Below are 20,745 nucleotides of genomic sequence, written 5' to 3'. Positions count from 1 at the left end.
CAGAGCAAACACTCAGGAAATGATCACTTCCCATGAAATAGCAAGAATTTAGGTGGAGACAAATTAGTGAACATCCTAAGCCAGAAGCTCTCTCTTTTCTGGGGATTTTCAGCCCGAAGCTCACGTCTCAGAGGGGCAGGTACACGTATACTCACATGTTAAAATTATAATGCCCAGGGTAATTGGTGTGTAGGACAAACTTCTTCACTTTGTGTGTATTCGCATCAAAGAGGATGTCCTGGGATAGAAAACAAGGATGTCCACGTAGTTTAAAAGTTACTGAGGCAGCGCAGGGGCCTTTCCAAGGGCCGGTCCAATTAGGAGACAGCCACTCTGCAGTGAGGATGCCCGCAGACGGCAGTTTTCTCCCAAACAACAGTAAAGGAGACAGCTGAGGCCAAGAAGCCTTAACTGGACATTTTCAGTGAGGGATGATGACCTAACCATCCATAGCACCCCCCCATTGCAAACCTTGTACCACCAGGCCTGCCAGGCACAGGGGGCTAGAGCTCTCACTGCTTGGGAGCTCAAACACATCAGTGAGATGTTTCCTGACAACAAGCCCCTGATAAAAAATCTGAGCACAGATTTTGGCTTGAAAGCTACCAAGAAGATTCAAGGGCCACTTGACTCTCAAGGGTCTCAAGACACCTGGCTATTCTGAATGCCATGACCTGCCTGACCCATCTGACTTCCATTAGGCACTCTCCGTGGGAGTCAGCAATCCCTGGAACTGAAGTCCCAGCCTCTTGCCAGGACTCAGACCTGGATTTGATGCTGCCTGTTGAACACTTCCTCCTCTCCCCCACTCCCTTTCCAGCTTCACACCCTGCCAGCTCTTCAGACCTGTGACCCCAAGGTTACCCCTGACTCTGCCCTCCCACCAATAGCTACACTAAGTCCTATTAGGGCCGGTCCATTCCCTCCACCTTACCTCCCATAAATCATCACTGGCCCTCAACTCCAAAGAGGCCCAGCTTACAAAAGTGCCATTTCCTCCTGCCACCATCCTACCCTCAAGAGTTTATGATCCCATTGCCATTCCCCCACTACTTCTGGCTCCTTTTTGGTCTTTTCCACATAGGCAGACCCAGTCTCTCCTTTCTCTCTCTCTGGAATCTACCCTTTCTTTGCTGCCTCAGGACCTCAGGCCCTAGAAAGCTCAAAGGTTAGAAGACCCAAGTCCAGGCCAATCCTGTCCTCTGAGATGTGTCCTTCTGGTGCATAATCATTTACATAATCATTTCTCACACCTGCATCTCATCTATCACCCAGACTCTCAGCACTGATGGTGGCCATCAGCTCCATTCAGCACTCTAGGCCCAGAGCACAGGGCTGCAGCAATGCCCCTGGGTGATCCCTAAAAATACATAAGCATAGTTCCACTGTCTTTGAGTCTTTTTAGTCTCCCTATTCTGTGACTCCAGAATACGGTCCTATTCTGAACCTGAATGATTCCCACAGCCTCACCTACAGAGCATGTTTCCCTTAGAAAAGAAGTCAAGACATACCAGGGAACCCAATGTTTCTCTGCAATCTTGGTGGCAGGAAAGTCTACTTTGGGGCACTAATGTAAGACAACACTAGGCAAAGCCAGCTGGGGCTAGGGTCCCCACTGCCAGGCATGGTTACAGCTGCTGTGTACACATAGGTGTGCCCAGGTACACTGCCCACCTCCACAGAAAGGGAACGCTTCTCTGAGGAATCACAACTTACCACTCCGAGAGTGAAGTAGTTAAAAAAGTAGTCGTTGCACTTAGATGGAACTTGCTTATGAGGGGAAGGAGAATGAATTTTCATCTGTTAGGAAAAAAAGATAAATTAAAATCCAACCCCTTAATATAATTCTTACTAAATGAAAGTCTGAAAAAGTGTTTCTTGCATAACATTAAGCTGTTGGATAAGCAAGGGTGTGAGAGTCCCAGCTGCTAGTGCCCAACAACCCAGCCACCTTTGGCTGACTATAGACTGGGCCCTAATCTCCAAGGAAAGGCAGGACAATCTGACCAACAGGGGTCAGAAAAGAGCTTTCAATTTACTTCTCCATCAGCTTTAATAGAACAGGTTCTATGGGAAAATAGCAAACAGTTTATATTTACTCATTACTAAGTTAATGTTGATTAAAAAAAAAATTAAGAGACTATCTATTCACTTTACAAACATATTTCCCCTACCTTGTCCTCTGACTTATAGAAGACCTTGTGTGGAGAGCCAAGCATGCTAAGAACATCCTGGCAGGAATCACCAAAATACACTGAACGTTCAAATACTCGCATCTTGGCATCTGCTAAGAGGCCGGGCCCACAACCTGCAGAGAATAAGGGAGAGGTGCTTGCGTTCCCAGTCAGAGCCTGAGATCCTGCAGCCCAGGGCCCTGGGGGCCCCAGAGAGGCCACTGGCTTTACGCAAGCAGAAATGCCAGGTCACCAGGGCTTGAGATGCTAAGAGAGATCACTATCTACTCAAAATAATGCCAAAGACTCAATCCCACAAAAGTGATATGGAGCTCTGGAGACTGATTCACTCACTCAGCAAATATTTACTTATTGACTACCATGGGCTACAACACTTTGCTACATGTTGAGCCAATAATGGTGAGAAAACAGGTGCAGTCTCTGCCCACATTGGAGCTTATGGCATGAAGATCCCAATCAGATTATCACACAACTGTGGTACACTAAACAGCAGCATAGGTGCTATGGAAGTATATAATGGGGTGCTACTCTTGCCACTTTCCAGGTCCTGATAAGATACAAGGATTTACGTTAAGAGGTGCTTCTCAATGGTAACCCCCAACTAGAAACCGGACCTAAAGATCACTCTATAGAAGAGCCAAGAATAAAGCACCCATTAACTCACTCTCTAATTCTACAAACACCTGACAGACCTACTAACACTCAAAAGAGACAAACCAGGAAAGTGGGAGACTAAAAAGAACCTGAACTGCCAAGTTTCTTCTTTGTGAAGAATCCTTAAGCCCTGATTTTGTCTAAGACATTTCAGAAATGGTTCCAGTTAAACATATACACAGACACCAAGTGGTTATGGAACAGCAAGACACACCAACGGTAAAACTTCTCCCATTCTGTAGATGAGAAGACAAAGTGTTTTGCCCAAAATAAAAAAAGAAGCCAAGAATCCAAGGAGGATTGCAATTCCTGGTACCATGATATCCACCAACATCACCTTACTCTGCACAGGGCTTTACAGTTAATAAAGCTCATTCATGTATAACAACCCATCTGTCACATACAGAAGATTTCAGGGATCCAAAATCTGAGATAACTAGGTACTGAGTTCTCCAGCTAACCCCAGAGTCTTCAGTCACAGCACATACACACTGACTGCTAAATAAAGGCTGTGTTTAAATTTACTAGCTCCTGGGAAAAGCATAGTCCACATTAAGCTCTGTCTATAAATCCTGCAACTTAGGCAAGCTTGGGTGACCTACAGAACCCACCAAAAGTCCTGTCAAGCTGGACTGTATGCCCGAAGTCTCCAGGTACCAGATATCTGTGACTGTCCAGATGGAACTACAGGGAAGGCACTCTTCACAGGTGAGTCTTCTCTCTCGTCTCACTCTACCAGAAGCATACCCACGTAAAATTACCCTTAGTTTTAAGAGACTATTTTAGTTTCTGATTCCCTGGAGTGAGTCTTCCTTTAAGTTACTATGGGGACCAAGATAGGTGAACTGACTTTCTGTGTTAAAAGCATCACTGTAGCCATACTCTACAAAGAAACAGATGTGAGAAATGAGTCAGCTGAGACAAGCTACCCTCCTGCTTGCCAAGGGGAACTCTTGATGAGTACTGGATTGGATAGTAACTCAGCGAGGCCCTGACTTAACAGTTTTCCCCGCTGACCCTGTAAGCAGTGAGATGTGACTGCTAGAAGTGGGCTGTACAGGGTGGCAGTCAGAATTGGCTGAGACTTCCACCCCCAACAGGCTTCTCCCGCTGTCACCTGGGGTAACTGTGCCATCCTTGACTGCCCCACTGTTTCAAGTGATCCTCCTGAGCAGACAGACCCTAAATCACTTGACCTTGCTGCCACATCTCAATTCTCTCAAAAACTGCAGTTCAAGTGCAACACTCCTTTAAGTAGCTGGTGTCCTGCCTTGGTCAGAAAAACCACATTTTAAGAAATTTCTAACCTGGAGGTTGTGAACTATCTAATTGTTCAGGGGAGTGAATTCACAGTTTATATACCAGATTTTTTTTTCCCTCCTCCCCAAAACCCCAGTACATAGTTGTACGTTCTAGTTATTCTATGTGAGCCAATGCCACAGCATGGCTACTGACAGATGAGTGGTGAGGCTCTGCGCCCAGGAACCAAACCTGGGCCGCTGAAGTGGAGCATGCTGAACTTTAACCACTAGGCCATCAGGGCTGGCTCTATATACCAGATCCTTAACAGTTAAGAACCAACACCCTAGAGACTGATGTAAAACCCCAATTTATGAATAAATGCTGGCTAGACTGTGTGCTCCACTAAGGCATAGCCTGTTGGCTTGTGGGCTCTTTTTTTTTGAGGAAGATTAGCCCTGAGCTAACATCTGCTGCCAGTCCTCCTCTTTTTGCTGAGGAAGACTGGCCCTGAGCTAACATCCGTGCCCATCTTCCTTTACTTTATATGTGGGACGCCTGCCACAGCATGCCTTGCCAAGCGGTGCGATGTCCGCACCCAGGATCCAAACTGGTGAACCCCAGGCCCCTGAAGTGGAACATCCACACTTAACCACTGTGCCACCAGGCCGGCCCCTCCTGGGCTGTCTTTATGGAGGCAAACTCCACACTGGAGATCCCTGTACTGTTAAACATGATCCAAGGTCCAAAGTAGCTGAGATTGGCCAGGCAAAAGAAAATCACAAAATGAGGCAAAGATCCTGGAGAGATCAGCTACTGAAGGCATCAACTCTTTGTTCATAGTCAGCAAAACTGTCAGCAGGGTGTGGGCAAACCACAATTCAGCAGGTCCCTCCTGCCAGCCTACTCTGAGAACTAGGCATAAAGGGTGGAAAAAGGGAGAACAGACAATGCCACGGCCCACAAGATACATCTTCAGGAAATAGCCTGGGAACCACTGCAAAGCTAAATAAGCACATAGAAGGCTTATGTACACACTGAGGGAAGCAATGCTACTGTCGGTTATTAAGATTTGCTAATGATAGACCCAGTCCTGATGGTTTAATGGTTAAAGTTCAGTGTGCTCCACCCTGGTGGCTAGGGTTCCATTCCTGGGTGTGGAACCAAACCACTTGTCTGTCAGTAGCCATGCAGTGGCAGCGGCTCACATACAACAACTAGAAGAATTTACAACTATATACAACTATGTACTGGGGCTTTGGGGAGGGGAAAGGGAAGCAAAAGAAGGAAAATTGGCAATGGATGTTAGCTTAGGGCAAATCTTCCCCTGCAACAAAAACCAACCAAACAAACAAAAACATTTGCTAATGATAAAACTATGTCTTGTCCCTTCACAAATTTAAATAAAAGCCTTAGCAATAAACATCTGCCTCATGTGTCTTCTAACAACTATCTCTAAACACATGAGATTTTAGACTGTTTCAACATAGATGTAACGGGGAATCCACCACCCCATAGCCAGTAACTTACCTGCAGCAAGTAGGCGAAGTCGTAAACCTGAGGGTCCAGTTCCATCTCGAAGAACATCTACACTCTCAGCATACACATTGCCCAGGAAACAGCTCAGGGGCATCCCGGGAGCCCTGGGGGCAGGCACAAAATAAACAGAGGCTTTGCTCTCCCTCCCAGGGAGCCCATGGCCTTAGCATGAAGCTCATGCTCCTACATACATACTTGGTATCCTGTAGACTGTTTCCACTGTAGATGTACATTCGTTTCACAGTCGCTCCATGGGGTATCTGGAGAGAAGCTAGACCATGGGCAAAATTGGGCTGCAAACACAGGACAAAAGTTTTACTAAGAGCACACTGCAGGCCATGTGACTCAGGCTCTGGCATTCCCCAGTACTTGTGGTCTTCAAGAACTGGCCAGGGGGCCGGCCCTGTGGCTGAGTGGTTAAGTTCGCACGCTCTGCTTTGGCGGCCCAGAGTTTCACCAGTTCGAATCCTGGGCATGGACATGGCACTGCTCATCAAGCCATGCTGAGGCGGCATCCCACATGCCAGAACTACAAGGACCCACAACTAGAAAAATAGATAACTATGTACCAGGGGACTCTGGGACAAAAAAGAGAAAAAAGAACTGGCCAGGGGGTTAGCTCTGTGACCAAGTGGTTAAAGTTCCACGCACTCCATCTCGGTGCCCCAGGTCTACTCCATACATCAGCCATGTTGTGAGCATCCCATATACAAAGTGCAGGAAGACTGGCACAGATGTTAGCTCAGGGCTAATCTCCTTAACACAAAAATTTAAAAAAGGAGGAAGATTGGCAACGGATGTTAGCTCAGTGTGAATCTTCCTCACAAAAAAAAAAGAATTGGCCATATCAATGCACACAGTCAACCTGGCTCTGGGTTAATAAATTCACCCCAACCATACAAGTTCATCTTTAGTTTTACCTAGCTTTTATTTCCTTCGTCAGGGAGAAAATGCAGGAATGCTTCCCTTAATAAGATGTAAACCTTACAAAAAGCTATCCAACTCATAACCCAGAGGAGACTGTTGCCTAAGGATGAATGAAACATTTTGCTAAACGCAATAACTGAAAATCCAAGATGAACTCTCTCAAATTCTAGGCCACTGAGAAAAACCAGTGATCCGGAGTTTTAAAGCAAGGCACAACTGGATCTCTGAAAAGTGACCTTGATCTCACTCTGCAATGGGAAGTGCCCTCTTCCCAGGAGTGCCAGCTTGGGCTTTGTTCTTCCTGTCAACCCCACCCTCTCCACCCTCCTTGGCCCCTGAAGATCTCAGAGACAAGGAAACCAAAGAAAGAGTACCTATTCAGCCTCCCCAAAAGGCACTATCTGCTGACCCACATCACATGGGCACTGGGCAACAAATACCAGGGGAAGGGAAGGGCTGACCTCGTACTTGGGAGCCTCAGTCCACGAGTCTAACTGAAAAGAGAAAGACAGTCCTCTGAAGTTGAGGTGGAAGAGCTGCTCAGCGGAGTTATACACTGTGGGAGTAGGAAGAAGAAGATGACTTGGTTGAATGGTATCAGAAGTTGCAAACACAAACCAGCCTGGCAGGGAGTAATGACTGGCAACACATTCCTTGTGTCTCATCTGTGACCTGATCTACTAGGCTGAAAACAATGGGGAGGAGCTTTCCTTCACACCCAAGTATCAACCTCCAAATCCTATAGGAACCTGGCTTCAGGGGTTTGGGGTTGGGATGGCACCACTTGCCAGGTTTATCACAATGGGCTGCCAGAGATGACCAGACAAATCAGATGGACTTGGCTTACCTCCAGGATGGGTTGCACCAAAAGACTGGTCAATCTGCTCAATGGTGGGAGCTATGGCCTGAGAGTTAAAATGTACTCCACTGAAAAACAAAGATAGTTTTTAACACCAGGCTTCACAGGTTCACAGATCACTGCAGATGGTGGCTAGAAGAGTTATTCTTAAAACATAGGCAGGTGAGTCTATAATTATATCAAAATAATTAAACAACTTTTAAATAAGAGACAATTAATGAGGTCAAAACAAGTCAATTCTCCTGAGGCTGATATACAGAATTGATCTTCTAGGGCCTCCCAAGACATTTGTGGCCACCAGGCATAGTTCAGGAGGAAATAAATCCGGTCTCAGTCCCATGGCATTTGGACTTGGCTAAGAGTGACCATAGGAACAGTGTTAATATGTTTTCCCAGGATGCCTACTAGTAGTTTGGCTTGAAAAGGAACTTTCTTAAAAAGGGACAAACATCTTAAAAGAAGAGTGTAGTCAAGCAATGCAGCTTGTTTTCTTAACAAGAAGAGTCAGTTCTCATGGACTGGGTGAATGGGTAGGTGGGTGTGGGAGCGATGGATCCCCTACAAAGAAAAAAAAACCTGGGGAGTGGGCTTGGGAGTAAAGAGGGGCATAGGACTTCAGCTGATGAGCATGAAGATAAGGCATTTATGACTTTAAGGAGAATGCTTAAAGGTTAAGAATAATTTTTTTAAAAATTACTGTCATTTATGGGACACCTCTTTTTTAACCAGGAACTGTTGATGTGCTTTACCAGCATTCTCTCACGTAATCTTCCTAACCCAGCAGCTACATTACTGGTTTCTTTTCTTTGATGAGAAAACAAGCTAAAAGAGGTTAAGTGACTTGCCCAAGGTCACAGAGGTAATAAAATTATGAAGCCATAACTAAAACCCAGGGAAGCCTGACTCTAGAACCCAGGCTCTTACCCACCACTGACTCATAAGAGGGTAAAAAGAAGCCAGAACTTGAGGTACAAAGGCCCAACAAGACTAAAAGACAATTAGAATCTGCAGAGGCCAGCGCTATTACACATTAGCTTTAACCACTCCTCTATCAGCAAATGTTGTTTGAGCCTGCCCCAGGAACTCGGGCCTTCTATGCTCTTGCTAAGGGAAGGGAAGCCTCTTAAGGAAGCTTACTGAATGGAGTATTCTAGATGATAGCAAAATGCCTTGCCATAATGGGGGGCTCAAATATTTGTGCATCATGCAGGCCATTCCCATTCTCATTCTAAAAAGCAGATTTTGCCCCCCAAATAGTGGTCCCTTTGGCATTCTCTTTAGCACAGGCTTGGAGTCAGACCTATCTGGTTTGTCCCACTTCTGTTACTCACGAAAACATAAAGAAGTGCCAAAAGAGGTTGTACAGGGGAGGGCAGCTGTGACCTAGGAGACAGTTACATCAACTCTGAGCTGAGGTCCTGCTTTCCAGTGAGGATTAAATAAGCTGACATATATGTGAAGTGTTTTACACATAGCATGTTCTTAGTGAGGTTTCCTTCTCTTCCCCAGAAAACTGAGTGGGCTTAGGGGCTGCCTGAGGAAATCATGGTACCAAGCTGCAATCCTGGACCTGCTGCGGATGGGAATCCTCTACTAATACTATGAAGGTAGTAGATAAAGCCCATTTGTACAAAGCCTGTGACATATACCAGCAGGGGAGAAAACTTACCAATATTTTAACTTTACTTTAGTCAAGTCATATACTTCAATCACCTAAAAAAAAAAAAAATCAAATGTTTAAGAGTTGTTAATGCTCTGTAGTTGAAAAAGATTACCTAAAAAGACATTTATAGAATAGCGAAGAAAAAACAACTACCACTAGCCAAAATTCTCCTCCTGAAGCACTACACATTACGTTTTGTTCTCATTTTTTAATTTGGCGGAAAAACCCATACCACACACAGCATAACCTCTCCTTCTTCCTCTTCCAGTGGATTATTCAACAGATGTCCATGGATGTTCTGGGTCCAGGTTCTTATATCTACTCTACTGCTGGGTCATACAGAAGACAGCACATACCACCCTTCTGGACAGTGAAATCCTCCACAGAAGCAAATTCACACAGCTTGTTAAGGCTGTAACCTTGAATACTGAGCCCCTTTCCTTCTATTTCATACTTGACTGCATTATAAAAACCCAAATAAAGTCACTTTCAAAAATAGCTTCAAACTACTGTGGTTTACAAAACAAAAAGATGGAGGGGGAGGTCTATCTTGCTAGAAAACAAGTCATATTACATTAGCTTAGGACAAGTGTGACAATAATCAGATATATCCCTAATGATGGGCATCTGGTTAAACCTGGAGAACCCTGGGACCCTTGTGAAGTTCAACGGCTTCAGCCTCGGATGAAATGCCAAGAACTCAGGGCAGAGACAAAGAAAAAGGCATTAAACACTCAGCCACTAGTGGTGCCAATTAATGAGCACCATAAAGTCCTCTATGCCAATGGTGTCAGGGGGTTGGCAGCCAGCAGCATGGCTGGCTAGGGCGTGGAGCACCATCTACCATCCCTCAGCTGGGAGGTCTGGCCCTCAGTGTAGAGGCACAAGTAGAACTGGTTCAATGTCTGTTTGCCTTGACAATCTGCGCCTCATCCCAGAAAGGGGCTCTGGGGCACTGGGTACAGGAGCATCCGGCATTGTCACAGAAACTGAGACATAATAGGCAGTTCATTCTTGGCCAGACCTTGTCCCTAACTCCGTTTAGAGATCATAACACTAAACTACAAGGTGGGCACCTCTTAACTATAATGCAGCTATTCTGACCCTATCTGCTACTAAGAATTGCTCCCTCTGCTGGGCCGTCATAGCACTTCAATCAACCCCTTCTTACACTACTTGCGTAGGCAGTTCACTAGTCCCACTAAATTAAGCCCCTTAAGGTCTGGCTTATTAGGGGAGGTATTCAACACACGTCAGGCGAGTCTGCCTGGTATGAAGCTAGCTAAGGGCAATATGAAGCTTGAAAGAATGAAAAGAGATGCCAAGAGAGGTCATACAAGGAAAGGCAGGGAACTAGCTGTGATTCATAAGATAACTAGTGTCCCCTTCAGAAAGCCTGGGCATGGCAGTATATCATGGCAAACAGGTAGGCCATTTTCACTCAGGCCAGGGCCCCACACTGGCAGAGGGCCTCAATCTTCAGCCAGAAGCCCTGCTTGTATAGCACTGGCAGGCACTCTGCCTCTCTGATTGCTACCTCTACGGCTCGCCAATGATCCCCCAAGGGCTTCCCACCACTCACCCTGTGGAGGTGGGCCTCCAGGATCTCCCTCCTGTGTCACTGTCACCCACCCGCCAAAAGCCCAGACCAACACTTAAAGATGCTTCAACCCTGCCTGCCCAATGGGAGAAGAGTGGACCAGAGTTAATCAAGTGCCGTAGGGTGGCACTTGTGGCAAGGGACCCAGAGTACTGACCATCTTAGCGTCCTTCATATCACCAGGAGAATCAACAAGAAGATTTTGGCCCATGGACTACAGAGACAAGCAGCTGGGGAAGTCTAAAGTCCATGATTTCCACCCTCTGGGCTGGAAAAGGCCTTGATTTTCCCAGAGAGGAGGAGACACGGCAGCAGTCAAGATAGGAAAGGAAAAGACAAGGTGACTATAAAGGTTGTGACTTGTGAAGCCTCATGCCACAGGGGTCTCGCATCAGCAGGGAGTGACGGGAGAGGAAACTGCAGGAGACATCATCAGGCAGAGGTGGATTCTGAAGCCCTTGGATGGAGGGCCAGGCAGACGGGTCAAGTCAGACCTGGTGCCAACCAAGGATACCTGAAGGATCGCTCTCTCAGTTTCCAGAGGCTCAGTCAGGGCCCCAGCCCCTCCTTCCTCATAGGGACCCCGCAGAATGCCGAAGCGAAGGTTCTATTTTACCTCCTTTCCCATTCAAATGTACTTCCCGTTCCTCGCATTTCTGCATAGTGTGCTCACACTATTTTTTTCAGCTTTTATCATATTTATTTCCCACATCAATCAACAGAATCTAAGCCATTTCTATTCCCAGTGGCCAGTAACCACACACTGGTAATATAGAGTTAAAAGCCTGGTATCAGGCAAACCACTTATCTTTTATCCCTCCGTCGTCTCGTTGGTAAACAGTACCGCTGACAGGCTTGTTAGGATTAAACTGGGAAATGCATGGGAAGCACTCGGCCGTGCACCTAACATGCACCAAGTGTTCACTAAATATGTGATACTGTCCTCACTATGCTGTGATTTTATGATGGGCTGCCTAGCCATCCCCTTTTATTGTCCATTTAGGTTACTTCCAGCTTTTCATTTCTAGGAAAAGCCCTGCTATAAATGTCTGGCAACATTACCCTCCCCATAATCTTTTTGGGTTATGTTTCCTAAAGGGGATTTACCACGTCAAAGACAAATGACTCTTTGTAAAGGTGTTTCCAGATTAATTTTCCCCAAATTTGTGATGAAGCAACACTAAAGAACATTCTTTACCCTTTCCCAGTGTGGAACTTCTGGTCACTGAAGACAGGATGACTGGGTCCACAATGAGAGGCAAGGGAGTTGCGAACAATGTCCACGTCAAACTTTGCTTTTGAAAAACCATCATAAATGAGGAATTCTCATTCCATGTACATATTCTTTTTCCATGTTCTGTCTTGTCTCCTCAGCAGCTCACTTGTGATGATATGACGAGAACTAGAAAGTACCCAAGTCTTTTGGAAAGGCAACTCCATAACCTAACTGGGACAACAACTCTGGCATGCCACTGCCCAGGGCCACATTCAGCCTTGTGACTCTGAGGCATGAGTCTTGTGTCACATGACTAACCTGTGAAGCCCAGGCATTTGTAAATAGTGTATTAAAAACATCCTGGACTGAAACAGGTGTTAGTAAATTGCACTTGAACACCAGTTAAGACAACCTTACACACCAGCAAGTTGTTTGTTTATATCTCCTCAAAGGGGTTAAAGAATCAACTCATTTTGGTGGTGTTAAGCCCCAAGCCCCAGCATTTTAGGAAGAACAACTCCATTTTTCATCTTCCAAGTCATACTGTTTGTCACAAGAATGAAGTAAAACAATAAGATACATAAACCTCATTAAAGTCTTTTGATCCTATTCTGTAGGTCAGCCCCATTTTTAGTAACTTTTTAAAGACTCAGAATAACCTATGCCAAATACTTAGTCCCTCACTTGTTTTCCTACTCAACATAAAAGCCCCCTCCCTATACCATGTTCCCCAAATCTTCAACACTTTTCCCCCTTCACCTCTGGAGCCTGGGACTGGAGTCCTTCCTACCCTCTTTCCTACCCCCTCATGCCACCCTCAGCTTCCTTCTTTTTCGGGGAGTAGGCATAGCTTCAGCCCCCTGTATCACAGTGGTCTCTGAACCACTATAAGTATATTCCCACTTATAAGTTTTGGAAACATCTCACAACAGCACATATTAATCAGCCTGACATGAAACTTTAGTTGTCATTTAGAATTACCTTAAGTCTCTGATTGAAAGCATCAAACAGTAGTTTGATCCCGTCCTGAGTCAGGTTAAGGATGAGGTCATGGCTTAGAGGAGACTACAAAAAAATACATAAATAAAATAAAACATTCTGAACAACTAATTTACTCACAAGCACCTACTGAAAACCTTACACTATAAATGCAATGCACAGGAAATATGTAAGTGCAGACAGCCCCTCTCTCCCCACTACTAACAAGGTTTGGAAGTCAGAAACAAACTGTTACATGAATGCAGTGTCCTGTATTTTGGGCCCACAGCTGCTGATTCACAATATTGGCTGAAAAGAGCTTCTCTTTTCCAGGCTTTGAGTAATAATACCTGGTGAAAGGGCCGAAATTATGGGAGTATACAGGTAATTTTCTTTTGAAGGTCCAGGGTCTACATCTGTAGCATAGGTTTACTGCTGTCAATCCAGCAGAGCAGCTGATGAGGAATACAGGCGATGTGAAAAGGCCTTGCCAGGATCCAAACTCAGCAGGTAATGTTCAGGGCATGTCAGCTGAACCCATGTCCATTCACTCCCAGGCTGTTTATACCATCCACAGGGAACACATTTTATTCTTTGACTGTTTTAGGCCATCTTCCAAGACAAAGAAGTACCTTGTGATCTGATTATGTATGAGATGACACTCGTACTTCTTCCTTCCCTCCCCTCTACCATCCCGTATCACATGTACTTCTTTCTGAAAAGCCTAAGTCTAAGACCTAAGGAGTCATATTTCTAAATTTGCCCCTTCTGAGTCCTGGGGGGAGGGCAGTAGCAGCACAGAGCAGCAGACAGAGCTGGCCTTGAGACCTGGTGAGCTGGTGACCTTTTAAGTGACTCTCAAAACTTCTCTGAGCTTTAGTTTCTTCATGGGAATACTATCACCCCTTCCTTCCAGGGTTGTTGTGAGGACAGAGACAGTAGGTCAAAGAAAACCCTGAGCACAGCACTCGGCATACAGCCTTCTTTCCTCGTGTCTGTCCCATGTGTCTGCTTCTGCTCCAATGCCATCAATTCAAGGACTCAAGGTCTGAAGACTCTCCATAGCCCTGAACCAGGCTGCCGAGAGTACAAGAAAATCACCACCATCCCAAATTCTGCCCCTTCTTGAAACTGGAACGCAGCTCTCAAAAGGGTTTAGGAAAGTTTCTTTATAGATCTTCTCAAGGTAAACACAGTGAATGACATAGGTATGGCTGCCAGAGATACAGATGTGAGCTGGAAAGCCAAGTGCCACTGCTAGTGTGGGCCTCACTGGAAAAATTATCTCCAAAGAGCTTTCTGGGATTAGCTCCGACTGTCTACTCCCCTCCACTTAATTGATCTTCACAAGGTAGCAGGCCCAGGCAGCACCATCATCCCTAGCAAACACTAGAAAAAAGAATGTTGTAATTTTCCAGTACGTCTGCAGGAATGTCTAAAACCACTAGGTCTCAAGCAAGATAATGAAATAATGAACCCTCAACTTAGGTCACTTATTCTCAACCCAGAACATACAGTCCCACTTCTGAGAGGGCTATTCCATGGCTGTAAACAGGATAAAGCAACATTTTAGCATTTTTCAAGATGTTTGCTTGGAGGAGGAACACAGGAGGATCTGAATTTTCTTAACACTCTCCCAAGAGCTGACCATTTTTTTCCTGGCATTGTTCAATTCAGGACACAACTAAGAAATCTTCAAAAGCAAGCAAACCATCCCCACAATCAATGTTTTATTAGTGCTTTATATCTCCAGAACCAAAATACACATGTACTATGCGATGTTTAAGCAGACCCTTCCAGCTACCCAGCACTATGCAGTCCTCCATATGAAATAGTTCAGTAAAGCTACCTGCTGCTAGTCATTAACATCTTTTCCCTCTAAGAAAGATGAGGCCTACTTAACATGCACATTTAATTTCCAAGGTGTGATTTGCTAGAGACAAGAAGATCCTTTAACAGGGCAAAACTACTCTCTGCACTTGATGGGAAGCAAGGAGACAAATGGGAAAGGAGGAAAAGAGGGCAGAACAGGACAGGACCCACATTTAAGATGTATCATATCAGACCTCTGAGAGACCATCTCTTCTTGAACCTCATCAAATATTATTCTATTATAAGGAAACTATATCCATTCCACAGAAGGAGAACCAGACTGGTTATTAACTTGCCACAAGTTGCACGACTAGCAAATAGGAAGAGCAAGGATCTGAGCCAAGGTCTGGATGCAAAAGCCCATGTTTTCCAACTGATTCCAGTTGCTTAGAAGATATCAGAGGAAATTAACTTAATGCTAATACTACTATTTGTACTCAAAGACTGGAATGACAGACAACAAAGGTAGTGACAGAAGAAATAAACTTCATTTTAAAAAATTGGTTAAGAAAGTTTAAAGCCTATTTTCAAATGTATCTAATCTCAGGGTGCCCAAATCTGATTTCACTGAATGTACAGGTGGCTGTAAGCTCGAGAAACAAGCCCATTATCCCTGTTTTGATGGCTGCTACTTGTCAGGAGTTATTCCCTCATGGTCTAACACTGAAAGTCAGATTACGTTAGGGATGATCTGAGTGCAACAGAGGAAAAGCCACCAACCTTCACTTTCTAAATGAGAAGCCAGTCTGTCACTGTAGCTCAAGGAACTCCTGCCCACTCCTGTAAGTCCCTTGTTCTGTGGTAAGCACCACAAGAATATCCGAGCTCTTGCTTGGAGATTAAGCATTCCCTGTCTCAGAAGGATCCCTCACACAGGGCCTCACTAGGCTGGCAGAAGGGTAGAGTACTGCAGAATGTAATGTCCAGGTATAGGTAACAGGCTCAACTCTGACACTAAGCCAAACTAGGAAGCCTCACAGAAATCTCACCCACCTCTAATCCACAGCATTCTTCATGTCAAAAATAAGCTGTCATTTGCTTTAGGATCTGAAATTAATTGGAACAAATGGAACTAAAATCATCAAACCAGTACTTAAAGTGTCTCAGAAAAGCCACTGAGGATATCCTGTAGCCTGTGTAGGCTCAAAACTATTTCCTGGGGCTGGCCCGGTGGTGCAGTGGTTAAGTGCGCATGTTCCGCTTCGGTGGCCCGGGGTTCACCAGTTCGGATCCTGGGTGCAGACATGGCACTGCTTGGCAAGCCATGCTGTGGTATGCGTCCCACATATAAAGTAGAGGAAGATGGGCACAGATGTTAGTTCAGGGCCAGTCTTCCTCAGCAGAAAGAGGAGGACTGGCAGTAGTTAGCTCAGGGCTAATCTTCCTCAAAAAAAAAAAAACCCAACTATTTCCTGAGGTTTGTGACACAAAGGACATCACAAAGGTTGCTTCATATGGCAGCACATAGTCTGTGTCATAGAAGAACCACAGGTTTCAGAAAACTCAGTAGAAGGGAGATTGCATTTTTAGAGAGATAAGAAGAATCTTATTTCTAAAGGCCTGTAAAAAATAGTCTCTAACTTTACCTATAAAACCAAATACAAAAAATCCTGATGTTCAAAAAGTCCTCTGATGCTAACCTAAAATATACTCTTTCTGGAGACGGCAAAGGTCTTTTTAAGTACATGCAACATTATAGTACAGGGGTTAATTCCTGGCACAACTGATGAACATTTAATAGAGACCACCATAAATAAGACAAAAAAAGAGTAAAATATGTCCATTAATTTGGAGCCAATATCTTGCAAATTCCATGTATCAGATCATTTTCACCAAAAGGGTGAGCTATACCTGCTTCTTTTCAAGTCTGGGATGCTCTGCTGGCTAGAAATCTGCAACAATCCTGAACACAAACCAAAGCAATCAAGAAAGCAGAAAAGACTATTTTAAACACAAAAGTGGAAGGCAAGCACCCTGGAAGACCAACTGTCCCTGAGGTGACCTCCCACTGAAAAGTCTCTGTCTAAGGGCCAGCAGGTTAAGTCAAACACAATCAAAAAACAAGTTCAGTTATTACTGTTCTTCCAAACCTGGCAGCACTAGATTATCAAGACCAAGTTTCAGAATCAAAGAAAATGTACTTGGTAACTGACTAGCGCTGGAGATTCTCCCATTCAAACACTGACCCAGCAATCCCTGCCAGTCAGCATCTCCCAAAGCACCAACCTCTGGAGGTGACTGATTGATTAGGGATGCTATTTCAGTAAACAAATCAGCTACCACTCACCTGTTCACTGTAGAGAACCTGGACATTTTTGATGATGCGACAGTGCTTCTGAAGAATGGCTACTGCCTGAGCCAAAGGCATTCCTGAAATAAAGCAAAGATGCTTGTGTGCTTACTTGGGCTATCCATTTACTGACATCTATCATCGTACCAGGCATTAGTCCCTGAAGTAAAGCGTGGGGTGGGAATGGGGGCCACAAAGGTCTACAGACACATGAGTAAATAAAAGTTCAATAAGCAATAAGAACTAGAATAAAGTTAGCAACAAGCACTAAGGGAATAACTGGATTATATAACAGGAGAGAGTGAATATACAAAACTGCTTCCCAGAAATGGGGACTTCTGTGCTGATCTGAAGCAGGCAAAGGGCTGGGAGAAGGCAAAGTCAGCATAAATCAAAGAACAGAGTGAGAAAAGCACTGACTGCATGACTCTGGAGACCCAGGTTCTGGTTCTCACTCTGCCATGGATTACATATAACCTAGGGCAGGTCCTCCTGCTCTTCCTTTTTGGCATCTGCTCCTTGCCTCTCATATGAGAGCCTCCAGGAGCACCTGACTTGTAAGGGCTCGTTTACATAGTTAAAAATCACATGTTTACCAGAATCAACTTATTTTACTAAAGATTTCATTGGATCCTTACGTATCAACCCATAAACATCCTCTAAATCTCAACACTTGATTTTTGAACTCATGGCCCATTATAAACAAATTTATATATGCCTCCAGTTTAAGAAATCCAAATCCCAATGACATCTCAAAGATTCCAGGGACTCACAGGGAACACCAAAAACTATGTTTTTGGAGCCCATTACATTTCAAACAAGAAGAAACTTACAGAGGGACAATTCAAAACAAAGTCCCAGACAAGCCAAAAATAAAGACTCAGCTTCATGAATGCAAGGACAGGGTGTGTATGCTATTCACCACTCTCTGGATCCCCAGCACCCAGTACAGGGCTGACCACATAGTGGCTGTTGAATAAATATTTATTCAGTGGGACTGAAGGATTATGGGGTTGGTAATAAGGAAAGGGAGGAAGAGGGATTACCATATGACCTCTGGGCAGCACAGTGGCTCACATTCAAGATCAGTTTACCTCTGACTCAAGGAGAGATGTGCAGAAAAGAGTGTACACACAACAACTAGAAAGTTAAAAACATGTGGTCCATCTACATTTAAACAATGATCCAACCATGCCTTCACTTGATCCATCTACGTTTGAAGAAAGGGAGGAAACCAGACCTTAAATAAGGTACTTTTCAGTCTTCTATAGTATACAGCCTGGCACACAGTAGAGGCTTCATAAGTGTTTGTTGAGTATATGAACAAGTTGGATGCATCACTCAGCTCTGCCATTCCTGAAATGGAAGAGCATCTATGTTCCCTCCCCCAGAGGGAAGGGGCAAACATCCATGTGTGGAAGACAGACAAGCTCACTTAGGTGTCCAGAAAAAGGCCACGTGGCTTCTCTGACCCCTGTGACACAAACTAGTTTCTTTTTTTTTTTTTTTTAAAGATTTTATTTTTTCCTTTTTCTCCCCAAAGCCCTCTGGTACATGGTTGTAAATTCTCAGTTGTGGGTCCTTCTAGTTGTGGCATGTGGGACGCTGCCTCAACGTGGCTTGATGAGCGGTGCCGTGTCTGTGCCTAGGATTTGAACTGATGAAACACTGGGCCGCCGCAGCAGAGCGTGCAAATTTAACCGCTTGGCCACAGGGCTGGCCCCCACAAATCAGCTTCTTGAGGGAAGGTTCTCTTCCATGTAGCCACAGATTCCTGGCCTTGGAATCTTCAGGTCCTGAGTCATCCAGGGAGAAACCCACATGGAGGACAAAAAGCAGCCATGATGACCAGTCATCATGTAGCTGCTGGTAAAGGAAGGGAACCAACCACATTTATGGCAAAAAAACTGGAGCATTGTCCCAGCTCTAACAAGAGTTACCTAACCCCAAAGCGAGTGTGGAGTATATGGTCAGCCTGATAAACTGCACAAATCCTATGACTCACAGATCTCATCATTTGCCTGCTTATAACCCTCTAATGGCTTCCCATTACAGGGGGATAAAACCCAAACAACATGCCATCCCCTAAAGGTCCCGAATATTCTCGACCTAGTCCACCTCCACCTTTCTTTTCACTGCTCACCACACCTCCCTTTGTTCCTAGCACATGTGAAGCTCTTTCCCGCCTTAGGCCTTTGCATCAGCTCTTGACTCTACTGGAATGTTCTTCCCATAGCTGGTGCCTTCTCATTCTTCAGGTGGTGCTCACACCTCACTTCCCTGATCACCTTATCTAATAAAGCCTCCCATTCAACTTATTTATCTGTTGGAGTCTCCTTGATGCCTCCTTGAGGACAGAGATGTTGTCTCACTCACTGCTGTATCCCCAGCACTCAATCACCATGCCTGGCACAATAGTAGGTGGTCCAATATATCTGCTGAGCTCTGAATGAGTGAAACAAAGCAATTAGGTAGAACACGTAGGTCCTCTACCATAGAACCTAGTGACCACCCTCCCACTCAGAGAACTCTCATCCTGTCTCTCAACACTACTCTCTTCTGCTGTTCCTCTAACTTTTCCAGGTCTCTATGATGGGCAATATTTCCTTCTGCCCATCCCTCATTCATTCATTCAACCAACCACCTAGTTGCTGACTCACACTTCAATCTGTTTTCTATATATATCTAAAGGCAAATAAAAAGTTGACAGATTAAAAGTGACTTTTTCACCTTCTCTTTAATCTAGTTTCTCATCAGTATTCTGAACTTCAATGTGTCTAACATCTATCCAGTCACTCAAGCCAGAAATATCTAGATTCCTCCTCCTTCCCCATTTCTCCAAATCTAGCCTCCAAACTTTCCTCCTAAGCCCATGCCCACAACACACATTACTAATAGATATCCTCTTTTCTATTGAACCTGGAGACTCCCTGACAGTATCCCAGGCAGTTACTACCAAAGAGATTTGGGAATCTGGGGAACCTCTTTTCTTCTTCCACCAGTACATCATGTTCTAATTATAATACCAAATTGTTTATAGTTCCCTACACATACCATCTATCTTTCCCATTGTTTTCTTTTTAACTTGACTGGAAGACTTATGTCTATGGAGACAGTGTAGATGAGAAATCTGACAGTAGACTTTTGATAAGGACTTCCTGGTGCTCACTGGCTCCAGGAATGGTACAGGCTCCTGTAAGTTGAAAGGAAGCCCTCCCTGAACACCCAAGTCAGGGCAAGTCCCTTCCCCCATGCCATAGCACCCTATACAACCTCTACCTCATTATAATAAAATGAAATATTTCTTTCTTTTTTTTGGAGGAAAATTAGCCCTGAGCTAACATCTGCTGCCAGTCCTCCTCTTTTTGCTGAGGAAGAGTGGCCCTGAGCGCACATCCGTGCCCATCTTCCTCTACTTTATATGTGGGATGCCTACCACAGCATGGCTTGCGAAGCGGTGCCATGTCTGCACCTGGGATCTGAATGGGCGAACCCCCAGGCTGCCGAAGCAGAACGTGTGCTCTTAACCACTGCGCCATCAGGCCGGCCCCAGAAATGAATTATTTCTATAACCCTTCCCTTCCACTAGACTAAGCTCTTCAGGGCATAAGACTATTTCTTAGTCAATTTTCAATGTTTGTAAGCAGAGTCCTCAGAAGTACACGCTGCCTTCAACAAAGTGAGCCTTCAGTCTCTCTGGAACAAGGTAATCT

The 20,745-nt window shown here is 44.8% G+C and overlaps 1 protein-coding gene across 4 annotated transcripts in view; it reads right to left on the bottom strand.

Annotated features, from left to right (window-relative positions):
* The window catches only part of PHAF1 (phagophore assembly factor 1), a 28,348-nt gene that overhangs the window by 3,939 nt on the left and 3,664 nt on the right, over positions 1–20,745 (bottom strand). For 3 of the 4 annotated variants that reach the window (XM_044761716.2, XM_044761720.2, XM_044761719.2), the window contains exons 3-12: positions 17,030–17,112; positions 12,874–12,957; positions 9,083–9,126; positions 7,402–7,481; positions 7,016–7,110; positions 5,823–5,920; positions 5,619–5,731; positions 2,175–2,308; positions 1,717–1,800; positions 156–238 (exon numbers count right to left, since the gene is read on the bottom strand). In XM_044761716.2, coding sequence (XP_044617651.1) covers positions 156–238; positions 1,717–1,800; positions 2,175–2,308; positions 5,619–5,731; positions 5,823–5,920; positions 7,016–7,110; positions 7,402–7,481; positions 9,083–9,126; positions 12,874–12,957; positions 17,030–17,112 — 898 coding nt within the window. The remainder of the gene's footprint in view (positions 1–155; positions 239–1,716; positions 1,801–2,174; positions 2,309–5,618; positions 5,732–5,822; positions 5,921–7,015; positions 7,111–7,401; positions 7,482–9,082; positions 9,127–12,873; positions 12,958–17,029; positions 17,113–20,745) is intronic. The other variant, XM_044761718.2, reaches the window with a different exon arrangement.

The sequence above is a fragment of the Equus asinus genome, chromosome 28, assembly GCF_041296235.1.
Source record: "Equus asinus isolate D_3611 breed Donkey chromosome 28, EquAss-T2T_v2, whole genome shotgun sequence".
Classification (NCBI taxonomy): domain Eukaryota; kingdom Metazoa; phylum Chordata; class Mammalia; order Perissodactyla; family Equidae; genus Equus; species Equus asinus.
This window is presented reverse-complemented; position numbering and strand designations above follow the sequence as displayed.